At 40.4% G+C, this 12,499-nt stretch overlaps 1 protein-coding gene across 3 annotated transcripts in view; it reads left to right on the forward strand.

The window, feature by feature from the left end:
• The window catches only part of EMB2746 (RNA-metabolising metallo-beta-lactamase family protein), an 87,102-nt gene that overhangs the window by 53,437 nt on the left and 21,166 nt on the right, over positions 1 to 12,499 (forward strand). For all 3 annotated transcript variants that reach the window (XM_077371704.1, XM_077371705.1, XM_077371706.1), the window contains 2 exons: positions 112 to 237; positions 503 to 616. In XM_077371704.1, coding sequence (XP_077227819.1) covers positions 112 to 237; positions 503 to 616 — 240 coding nt within the window. The remainder of the gene's footprint in view (positions 1 to 111; positions 238 to 502; positions 617 to 12,499) is intronic.

Raw genomic sequence — 12,499 nt, forward strand, 5'->3', positions numbered from 1 at the left:
TTGTTACATTAACTTATGCTGTCCTATTATTGTGCACTTTTGTGGAAAATTATAGAAATTGTGAGCATTCCATCATTTATATGTTGATTTTGTGTCGTTTCTCCTTTCTAGGTAATTCCTGGAAATGAGACTCGAGTGATGAAGATGATGAACCGCATATCTGAGCTTGGCCCTACAATTGTTATGGGTAAGAATGAGGGCTTGCATACATCTGGCCACGGATATCGTGGGGAACTGGTAAGTTGAATTGTTTGAACTGTTGGGTGTCCTCTATGTATAGTTCTTTAAATTGCAACTCATGTGTCTTGGTGTCTGATTATTTAATTTCAACTTCCTACAAAATTTAGTTGGCAATTTTATCATTTATTTCACAGAATGATTTTTCAAACTTGATGTCTTTCAAAATACATTTTTCTAAATTTGATATTTGTCAGTCTTTATTATGCCAATCTTGGTTGTTATTAGATGGAAAATTTCCTAAAGGTAATATCTATTGTTAAAGGAGGAAGTGTTGAAGATTGTGAAGCCACAACATTTTCTACCCATCCATGGTGAACTCTTGTTCCTCAAAGAGCATGAGTTACTTGGGAAGTCAACTGGCATCCAGCACACCACTGTAAGTTGGTTATTGGTTATTTGGTCTAAATTGTGTGCCGTGTCTATATGTGATGACTATTATTTTTCTTCCACATATACTGGTTTTGGCCTTTTCTTCAAAAATTAATTTATTTTCATGCTGTTGCCAATGGAAGTTTCTCAATGCATTGTGAGAAAATGAAATGTGTTCTCAATTTTTTCTTAAGATTCAAATTATAATAAGGAATTATCATACTCCATACCAATTAATGCAGGAATTAGCCTGCTCTAATATCTACCTGCTCTGATTAGAAGTTCTGTAATCAAATTTAGAAACTTCCAAGTCTAACAGTCCTATTAGAATTTCCAATCAATGCCCTTCTATACCCTTCTATAACCTATTTAAAAGTCGAACTAAATACATGCAATTCATGGAAAATGATTTAAATCTTTTTAATTTCCTAGCCCTACCGAACCTTCTGAGCCCCTGTGCTGACATCAGGAGCTACTGTGCTGATGATGCATGGGAGAATGGCACAGTAACGGTCTGGTTCATTGCTTCTTCCCCTTTTTCTTGGATGGTGTTCCTCCATCCTGCCTTGGATCTTACCCATTCATTGAGGCAATTTCATCTTTGAGCTATTCTAGAAAGTTGGGGGTAGTTTTTCAAAATGAAAATCTAGTGATACCTATCAAAACTGATCCTGTGGAAAAAGGTGCCCATTTTTGTTTATTAAAAACCTTGTCCACTATGTTGCTTATTTTCAAAACCTATATTAATTCCAATTTCATAAATGAAAACAGCCAAAAAAAGCTTTTAAGAATACTTCTCGAGATTGAAAATTGTAACTCATGTTCCACTATAAAAAAACTATAAGAATGAAAAATGGATATTTGAAATTCTCAATGCATCCCTAAGTGGCTCAGTGTCTTTTCAGCACCCATTTCTCCGCATCTGACATCTTTAATTGAGCCTTCGGAGGGTTCTCGTTTTAGCTCCATCATCATCCACGAGTTGGTTTACAATCTTCGTAACACCGTGAAGCAGTGCTGATTTGTCTTCATTTAAATAGGATATTGGCATTGACAAAATTGTATTTTACCAAAATACTTACATATTCATTTTTGTCAATTTAGAATGTTCGATTTCTTTTTGAAAGGTACAATTTTAAGGTTTGAAAGTTTGATTGAATTGCTAACATATCTTTCAAAACCGGTAACTTGTCAAAACTGCTATTAAAGTCTCCTCCTGTAGCATCAGTTTTAAGTGGTATAACTTTAGGGTAATGATACCCCTGCACCCCCCTCCCCCTCCCTTAACAGTTTCTGTGAGAATGGTTCACTGCCTGAGGATAAATTCACCCCCTTTAATGTTTTTCTTTGCCTTTAAAACTTAACGAATAACATTTGACGGGGGGGATTTTATCCGTCAGAGTGGGGCAAATATCATTTCCCTAACTTTATCATCATAGGAATTGGGGATTTGATAATTTCAAAGAGACAATTTAGGAAAAGGAGATCCTTAAATGCTCGTTATTTCCAAAGTATAAGGAATGTGATGTAAGAAATCGAATAGGAATTGTGGGGCCAATTCTAATGAAATTAGTGTGATTCTAATTAAACTAGTGCACTTTTAGAAGGTTTAAGGGTCTACCAATCACAAATCGCCATACATTAATGGATGACAGGGGACTTCTCTAACTTTGTTCCTTAGTCTAACAAATGTCCAGAGTCCTGGAGATTTGTATTATTATTTCTCACATCAGAGACTTATGTTTGACATGCTCTATCTCAGTCTCTCATATTCCTTGTACTGCAAATTAGATTGAGGGTGATCGGCCTCAGAGGGGGGTTAATAGGAAACTCGTGAATGTGTCTTCTACTGTTCGTATTCTGTAATGTGGGAATAGTTTTATTTTCTTCTTGTATTTTCTCCTTTCTTATTTATTCCTTTTTTTTTTTCTTTGGGGGATCATGCCCTATGCTTGGTTCCTCTTTTCTCGACCAATAAAATTATCTTTCAAAGAAAAAGAAATTGGTTGGAACAAATGAGGAAGTAATACATTGGGTTTAGTTGTAAACTTCAAAGGTATGTTTAGATTGCCCGAATCAGGAATTGGATAGGCATCCTATTCTGAATCCACAATTCCAGCGTTTGGTTCAAATAAAGGAATGAAATATGGGGGCGGAGTTGGCACCGGGGCAGAATAGATTGGGGAATTTGTGGCACCATCTGTTTCCCGTCCAAGAGGTGGTATTCCGATTCCTCCTTATCCTGAATAGGGATGCTGATTCTGATTCCTGATTCCAGCAATACAAACAAACCCTGAAATTCTTAAATCATTTTGGCGATGAGGCATGTTCAAAAAAGAAAGTTAATAGCTGATGTAATCCTAGAAGGGATTACAGCAAAAACAACAAGAAAATAGGCAAATCAAACTCTGATGGATCGGAACTTTTTCGGAAAATCTAGTAAGACATTAGATTTCCCTAAAATATTCCAAGAAATCAGATAAACAATGAACAATCAAGCGAATGACAATGGATACGTCTTAGATTCTTATTAGAACATTAAGCGATCAAGCCAAGAGGAATTCACAGTTATGAAAATTCCCAAAGAGAAGGAATTTTATTTCTTATCTCCGGATCAAAGAAACAGTCCAAAAACTACTATTACCATCCGTTTCTAGGCTTTTATAGCCTCAATCACAAAATAGCAAGCTCAAATAAAAAATTAGAAATCCCAAACCAACTAGGAAAGTAGAAAATCTGTAATCCCAAACCAACTAGGAAAGTAGAAAATCTGTCAAAAATAAAATAAGAAAGTAAATAAAATTAGAAAGCTGTGGCAAACAGCTAGGAAGGGAATCATGCTCGGATCCTGGTGCTCCGTGGTCGCCTAACCCTGTCAAACTTATCCCAAAAGTCCTCGGCAAGATCCCGGTTTGCATCATCCTCCTCGGATTGGAAAGAATTTGCCCTCGAGTTCGGCTTGTCTTCTGAAGAATCTCCATGATATGGCATGAGGTGTTTCACATTGAACACATCATGCGTCCTGATGTGGCTGGGGGAAGTTTGAGCCTATATGCATTGTTATTAGTTTTCTTCACATTCTCGCAAGGCCCAATCTTTCTTTTACTAAACTTGTTGTACTCACCAGCGGGTACTCTATCTTTAGTTAGCATAGCCCAAACATATTCTCCAACATCAAATACAACCCATCTACGATGCTGATCAGCCTTCTCCTTGTATGGTTGACTAGTTTTATGCAGCTTCTCTTGCTACAAGATTTGCCAAGCTACGGAATGGGTGCTAAGTCAAGGGCACACCTAGGATTAGGACCATACAAGATCTCAAAAAGGCTCAATCCCGTGGTTCTATTCTTGGATCTGTTGAATGCAAACTTAGCCTGAGCTAATACATGGTCCCACTGCTGAGGATTAGAACCAACCAAGCTCCGTAATAAATTCCCCAAGCTACTTTTCACCATCTCAATTTGCCCATCTATTTGAGGTTGTGATGTAGGATCTTACAAAGAAAAGCTTTGATACCAAATTGATGTAGCACCGTGAAGAGAAATTGAGGAAAGGGGAGAGAAATAAACGAAAGGGGATAGAATTAGAAGAAGAAGAGAATGGAAGGAGAAGAATAGAAGAAGAATAGGGGAAGAAGAATAAGAAGAGAAGAAGAGACGAAATTAGGGTAGAAGAGAAGAATATGAGAACGGAGAAGAAGAAAACCAGAATTAGAGGGAGAATAATCTTTCTTCAGTAATCATCAAAAGTTACAAGATAAGCTGTAAAGAGGCCTATAAATTGGCAAATAACAACCTAAAAAATAAAACCCTACTAAAATAAGAATTCCTAAAAGACTAAATTTCCTAATTCTAAATAACATGGAAAATAAAAGCCTAAAAACTAAATAACATGGAAAATAAATGCCTAGAAATCTAAAGGGCAAATATGCCTCTTAGGCCTAAAATCTACATCATTCTCCCCCGGTTGAAAAAGAACTCGCTCTCGAGTTCTAGTCCACTTGGGTCAAAGATGTAAACAATCCACTGAAGTAGTAGAACGCGTAATCCGGTGGAAGCAATCATGATGTCTAACGCTCGAGACAATCGGGAGAAGCATCTGCAAGGTCGGTAGAAGAAGAGGAAAGAAAGTGCCCATGTAGACACATGGGAACAGAATCTGCGTTGGAGAAGTAAACTAGCTGAGAAGATCGCAACGTACTCCTTCTGGATCGGCAAAACAGCTATGGGCAGTATCAATCCATGATCAGGATCAAGATGGTCATCTTGTGCACTGAAATCGGCGGGCTCGACCTCCATAATCATCTCAATCGGGGCATCTACTGGAGAAGCAATGCTATCAGTGTGCTCATGTAATGATATGGAATCGGCATCCTCAATGATCAACTCGTGCTGTGTATGCTCTGGTAATGCCTCAACGATCTGGTCACTCGGCTCAGACTCAGGCAATGGATCAGTCTCACGTGGATCTGCCACAATATCTGCCTCAGAAGAGTGAAACTCACTCTCTAGATGATCGGCAATCGGTGCGGCAGAAATCTCAGAAGCATCATGCGCAACGATGTCGATATCAGCAATCAACTGAGTCTCTTACTCTGGATCGTCCATCTCAGAGTCTGAATCTGATGGAATCAAAGGCTCAACATCAATGATCTCATCAATACTAGCATCTGGACCCGTAATAATAACATCAATGGGTAGTGGAGCGGCTCTGCAAATCTGACTCATGCATGCGACGCTCTAAATTCTCAGCTTCAGTTTTAGCTTCGCGTGCACGACGGGCTGCTGCTTCTTGTTTACGGCGAGCTGCTTCTTCTCGTCGAGCAACTTCTTCACGCTTCAATCTCCGTAGATAGTGGAGCATATAAAGAGCCATAAAATAAATCACGAACATCCTTCCAACGACAGATTGGAGGCTCGCTTCTTCTACGACGGTTCGTTTCCATGTGCTCCCATGAGCATCGGGCTTGTCGTCGCACAGTTTCTTTAGCCCAGTAAATAGTCGCTTGGTGATTATGGCCATTGTACTCATGATAAGCGTTTAGAGCATCAATCTACTGTAAACGTGCATCCTCATAATAGCTAAAGGGAGTGTGTCCATTCCAATAGCTTTCGTCGTGCCCATCAAAATATAGAATAAATGGTGGAGACATAGGGATCGATGTCGAAAACTGAAGTCAACTGTCTGATTTGTCTGGCATGTCGAAAGAAGCACAATGTTTGTCGCGGATCTGAAATCGGATGAGTGAAAGCTGATGATCGGAAGAAGGGGCACGATCAACGAATGAGATGGCTGCTGAAACTGTGCTGAAGACTGCTGTCCGCTGTTGAAAATAGGCTGGATGCGCTCTAAAAGTTGTCACGAATAACTTTCGTGTTGATGGCAAAATCAAATTTTGAGCGGAAAGTGCCCGATTGAAGAGAGAGAAAATGAGATGGGGTAGAGAGAGAAAGTAGAGAGAGGGAGAGAGAGGGAATTTCTCTTTTTTTTTTCTTTTTTTTTTTTCTGATTTTTATGTTTTGTTGGGGGGTGCCTAAAGGTAAAAGATGGGGGTGGAATCAATGCACAAATATCGTAAGTGGGGGTGCCCAAGGAAAAAGATGGGGTATGGAAGGTTCTGTTAAAACTAAGTGGGGATGCCTACTGGAAAAAAAAGGGGTGGTGTATGAGAGTTATTTTTTTTTTTTTAAAGAAAAGGCAAGATGGGGGGTGCTGAAAGGAAAAAGGAGGGGGGTGTATGAAATCACTTTTGATGGTACGTACCTACTTGCTGAATAATAGAAATGAGAGAGTAAAGTGCCTAAAATAACTCTAGGTAGCTCTTCCTTCTAAAATAACAGCAACTTTTTCTTATTATTTCTGACTGACTTGACTTGCAAGTCAAGAAACACTTTGGGCAAGTTGCATATCCCTCACGCGATCTCCTTTCTTTTGGGTAAAAAGGTAACTTGCATCAAAAAGTAACTTTGACCAGTAACTTGCAGGCTTTTGTGGAAACTAATAACAAAGCTAATGTTGGATGCCACTTGCCACGGTAACATGCCCTCTTATTAATGTTGCATGGTAAGTATCCGATAAGATACCACTTTTTCCCTTTGAATGGTATGTCGAAACCTACCTCAAAAAAATAAAGCAGTAAGGTAACTTACCTTATTATATTACTGTTGATAGAAGGAAAGCGTGGGTTTCCTCCTATCTTACGAAACAATTGGTTCGCAGAAGGAGAAGTAGGTTTCCTTTCCTGAGAAAGCACTGCAAGAAGACCAAAATATCAAGCTCACTGGTTCATGGCGATGAAGATCCGGCTGGTGATTGTCTTCTTTAGCTGAACTGGAGGATTATTGGTGTGGGTACAATCTGCAAGGATGAAGGGGATGAGGAAACTTCTGAAACTTGTAGTCTAGGGCTAGGGTTAGGGTGTTGTTAAAGAGGGTTACAGATTAAAGGGGAAAGTGAGAGTGGTTGGTTTTTTTGTTTTGAAAATTGACATATTTCATTAGTATTAAGATAGCAATCGGGACCAGTAGTTCCATCCTGCATTACAAAATATTAAGGTGGACTGGACCGACATGCCGGCACCACAGTCCAAAAGAGATAAACTAAACAACACCCAAATATCTATACCGTATTCAATCACCTTCCAGGTCTTCCCAACATTCACTTCTTTCACCAAAAAAACCAAAAAATTCCCCAAGAAGTCCCATCCACCTGGAGTGCTTTAGAAGACACCCTTTGGGATAATCAATGCACCCTGATGTGCATTTCGGATCGGAGGCAGTTCACCCCAATACTGGCTCCTTTTCTAATAAATTTACTCTCCTTCCAGATTACGATAATACCTACAGCCGTCCCCACCGATGGCGTAGCAACCCATTCCCGATGATTTCTTACCATAGTTTATTGATGAGAAGGTCTGTGGCTCCCATTATTTTAGATTCTGTAATCACCACCAGGTCCTTTGCGCTTCCATTCTCGATTTTGATTATTTCTTGTCGTCGAGAGCCCTTTTTTGAACTTCGGTCCACCCGCACTTCTTTTCAGAATTTCTAGGGCCCACTTAACTTTGGCTTCGAGTCCGGGTGAGCTCGCAACATTTCTTTCACGCCATCTCTTTCTCTCTCCAGTCGTCACCTTTTCAATGCCCTTATTTGAACTGCTTTTTGCATTTGAAATTTAAAATTTGAAAGCGCTTCCCATTGACCCGTTCGAACTTCCGTGCTCAGAACATTTTTTCTACTGTCATCCATCCCAACAGCTGTCAAGATGCGATTGACCGTTGGCCATAGAACATGCCAAAACATCTTCCCGGTGGGGAACTGTCATTGCCGTCGGTAAGGGCACTTCTCCCCCTTAGGCCCCTCCATTGGTAGCAGATACGAATTTTGAACCTCCAATCCTATCACAAAATAGGAATTCTGAACTCGGAGTCGTAAAAAAGGTAGTAATAATTTCCATTTTGATGTATGGATTTTCGCCGATGCATAGCTCATGCACTGGCCATTGTTTTCCCCCATTCGTATCTCCAGCACAAGTCCGAGACAGCTTCCCAGAGCTTCAACAGTGGAGGTTGCCCAAACATGAAAGGGAATGCCATAAAAGTTTACCCAAAAATCCCCTCTCCTTGTTGATAATCAGGATCCCACATTTTAAGGGATAAAAGATACATATCACATGCTTTATCACCCATATTTAGGACCTTTAGAGCTAGATCCTCACAGTCAAACAAGTCAAACATGAACATGACTTCATTTTTAGTAAGGAGGCAGGGCCCAGGTAGGGACTGAATGCCCAGTGCTTTCTTGCCTAGCTCCAAAGCTCCCTGATATTCCATTCCATCTCCATTGTCTTTCCTACCAAGCAAGCCTTTAAATGATTTTGCCTTTCATCTATTCCTTACCCCGAGATTGATAAGAGTCGAATTCCGCCCTCCGAACTGGTTAAAATCTCACCTGAGTCAGGCCAGCCTCCCTCTACTATTCTCCCATCTTCGTTGAATCTTGCTTGCTTCATACCTGGTTTCACCGCCGTTGTAAGCTTCATCTTCTGACTAACGTCTGCACACCAGCGGCAATTCCTCATCCAGTTGAAATTATGATACCCACAGTTAGGGCAGCTCCAATCCTTTTGACCCTTCAACCCCTGGCTCCATCTCCCGCTATCTCCAGATCGCTCCATCTTCCTACGAGTCCATGTATGGTTCGGCCTTTCATCCATATATCTCTCCTTGCTATATTTTCCTTCATCCTTGTGTCTGGCCCCAAACCTAGAGTCTCTTCCTCTATCCTTGTGTCAACTACGGCCTTAGGGTTTCCAATCTCGGATTTTGGTTTCGGAGGGAGCATGGCGTGGATAGTCGTGAACAGAGTCCTGACGAAATAATCGGGCATTTCGGTACCATTTTCCTTCAATTTGGTGTCAAATTCTTCTACGGACTCCAGATCTATGATAAACTCGGCTAAGACCTTATCATTGCAGCCAACGTGGGATTCGAGCTCGGTACAAACCTTAGAGGCGAGGGAGGGATACTCTAGATTCTTCAAACCCTCAAGCTCGGTACAGACCTTGGAGACGAGGGAGATAAAAACAGCCAGTTCCTCCATCCTCGATAGCTTTCTGGTGAGAATGGCTGGGTTTTGGAACTGGATTTCACCTAGAAACCTGCAATTTGGGACTGTTTTGGGTCAAGGTTTTTGTTCACAGGTGAAAGGCGGTGTAAAATCAATTGTAAGATGCCCGGAAGTCTAGCACGGTTGAATTGTTGTTGGTGAAGCGTTGAAAAGAGGGAAAACGATTGGGACTACTTGGATCTTTGGCTCTGATACCAAATTGATGTAGGATCTTACAAAGAAAAGCTTTGATAGCAAATTGGTGTAGCATCGTGAAGAGAAATTGAGGAAAGGGGAGAGAAATAGACGAAAGGGGATAGAATTAGAAGAATAAGAGAATAGAAGGAGAAGAATGGAAGAAGAATAGGGGAAGAAGAAGAAGAATAGAAGAAGAATAAGAAGAGAAGAAGAGACGAAATTAGGGGAGAAGAGAAGAATATGAGAAGAGAGAAGAAGAAAACCAGAATTAAAGGGAGAAGAATATTTATTCAATAATCATTAAAAGTTACAAAATAAGCTGTAAAGAGGCCTATAAATTGGCAAATAACAACCTAAAAGATAGAAACCTATTAAAATAAGAATTCCTAAAAGACTAAACTTCCTAATTCTAAATAACATGGAAAATAAAAGCCTAAAAACTAAATAACATGGAAAATAAATGCCTAGAAATCTATAGGGCAAATATGCCTCTTAGGCCTAAAATCTGCATCAGGTTGATAGGCACTGCTAAAGCTAAGCTTGGTTCCCATGCATCTCCACAAGCTCCTCCAAAAGCGTCTAACAAACTTGAAAAAATAGACCTACAATATGAGATGCATCCATGGTTCTCCTGCAAGCAATAAAGTGAGCCATCTTTGTGAAGCGTTCCACTACAACAAAGATAGAGTCAACCCCATCCTTCGCGTTCTTGGAAGGCCCAACACAAAATCTATAGTCAAATCTGTCCATGGCCCCTCTGGCACTGGCAATGGTGAATAAAGACCCACATTAGAAGCAATACCCTTGGCCATCTGACAAGTGTGCTGTCTACATACTTGAAAACATCATTCTTCATCTTTGGCCAATAATAAGTAGCTGCAATCAATTGTAGGGTCTTGTCACGCCCAAAGTGACCCTAATTATGTAACTCCTGCACAATCCTCATCTTCCAAGAACAATCTGGCGCACACAAACGATTTCCCTTGTAGAGAAATCCATCATGCAATAAATAATCTCCCTTGTGACCTGTTTTGACGTCATTCACAATAGCAGAAAAGAATGGGTCAGTAGAAAATAAATCACTGAAAGTATCAAAGCCGGATACCTGAGCGCGCATAGTAGTCAACAAAGAAACCCTCCTGCTAAGAGCAGGAGGGTTTCTTTGTTGAATATAGATTTGTGTACCCGATTTGTGTCTCAACACAAATGTGAATTCCTGTAAATAGCTTGCCCACTTGGCATGTCGAGCACTTAGCTTCTACTGACTACCAATATGCTCGAGTGCCTCATGGTCTGAAAATAAAATAAACTCGCGGTGCACTAAATAATGTCTCCAATGCCGCAATGTCTGAACTGTTGTATAGAAGTCCACATCATAAGTGTTGTAGTTGAATATAGAGCCACTCAACTTCTCGCTATAGTACGCAACTGGCTTGCCTTCTTGACTAAGCATTGCTCCAATGCCTAGCTTAGAAGCATCACAATCAACCTCGAAAGGTTTCTTCAAGTCTGACAAAGCTAACACTGGTGTACATGACAATCTAACTTTAATTTCTACAAAGCTTTGCTCTGCCTCCGGTGTCATAACAAAGGGCACTCCCTTCTTCATGCAATCTGTGTATAGAGTCATCATTGCGCTGAAATTGGGAATAAACCTCCTATAGAATGATGCTAAGTTGTGAAAACTCCTAGCCTCATGCAATGTTTGGGGTAAAGGCCAATCAACCGTAGCCTTAACCTTTGACTGGTCTGCTGTGACCAAGGTTTCAAATTTCGACCGAAATCCAAAATTTCGGGTTTCGGTTGAGAGCGAAACCGAAATGGTGTAAAGTCGAAATGTTACAAAAGTTTGACCAAAATTTTTGAAATTTCGAAAATTTCGATCAAAATTTCGTTTTCCCAGAAATTTCGGTCGAAATTTAAGGAATATCACAAAAAAATTGGGATTTTGTTTAATATTTAATATTATCCTGAAATTTCAGCCTAAATTATTGAAATTCCGGCTGAAATTTCGGGGATTTCGTCGTAATTTGGTACGTTACAAAATATTACGTCAACTGATTTCGATGGATTTCGTCTGAAATTACGAAATTTCGGCTGAAATTCCGGTTTTGGTGAGGACCAAAACGCATCCCGAAACCGAAATTTAAAACCTTGGCTGTGACGCCTTCTCCAAAGATAATAAAGCCCAAGATGATCGGACATCAATATGCATTTCTTCATCGTAGCAAACAATTTCTCTTTGCGAAGAGTATGAAAGCATCACGCAAATGCAATAAGTGAGTATCACTATCAGTGCTATAAATAAGGATATCATCAAATTAGACAACCACACATCTACCAATGAAAGGCCGGAGCACTTTGTTCATAACCGGCATGAACGTACTCGGGGCATTAGACTACCTAAATGGCACGACCAACCACTCGTACAAACCCTCCCTGGTCTTGAAAGCTATCTTCCATTTATCACCAGGTCTAATCTGTATCTGATGATAACCCGACTTCCAGTCCAAATTGGAAAACACTTTAGCACCCGCAAGCCGGTCCAATAAATCATCCAACCTTGGGATAGGAAATATGTACATTACAGTAATTTTGTTAATAGCTCGGCTATCAACACACATCCTCCAACTCCCATCCATCTTCGGAGTCAACAATGCTGGCACTGCACACGAACTCATGCTGTCTCGAATGAATCCCCTCTCCAATAGCTCATACACCTGCCTTTGCAACTCTGCATGCTCCACATGACTCATGCGATAATGAGCTATGTTCGGTAAGCTAGCACCAGGAATCAAATCAATACAATGTTGCACATCACTCATGGGTGGTAATCCAGGTGGTAAATCCTCTGGAAATACATCACTGAACTCCTCAACCAAAGGCTTAACCAACTCTGGTATTTCATACTCCTCTCCCTCCATCTTATTTACTAGTACATACACAATACCAGACTCCTCTATTGCACTGGCAAAACCAGATGTCTTGTGAAGCTTGGCACTCTCCTCAGGTTTTGGTTTGAGTCCAACAACTCAAGATGGAGTAAGAGTAGCCTTCACTCCGTCAAACATAAAGCTGTAAGTG

The sequence above is a fragment of the Tasmannia lanceolata genome, unplaced genomic scaffold (genome assembly GCF_043159265.1).
Source record: "Tasmannia lanceolata isolate RefF3 unplaced genomic scaffold, GAP_Taslan_0.1 ptg000037l, whole genome shotgun sequence".
NCBI classification, from domain to species: domain Eukaryota; kingdom Viridiplantae; phylum Streptophyta; class Magnoliopsida; order Canellales; family Winteraceae; genus Tasmannia; species Tasmannia lanceolata.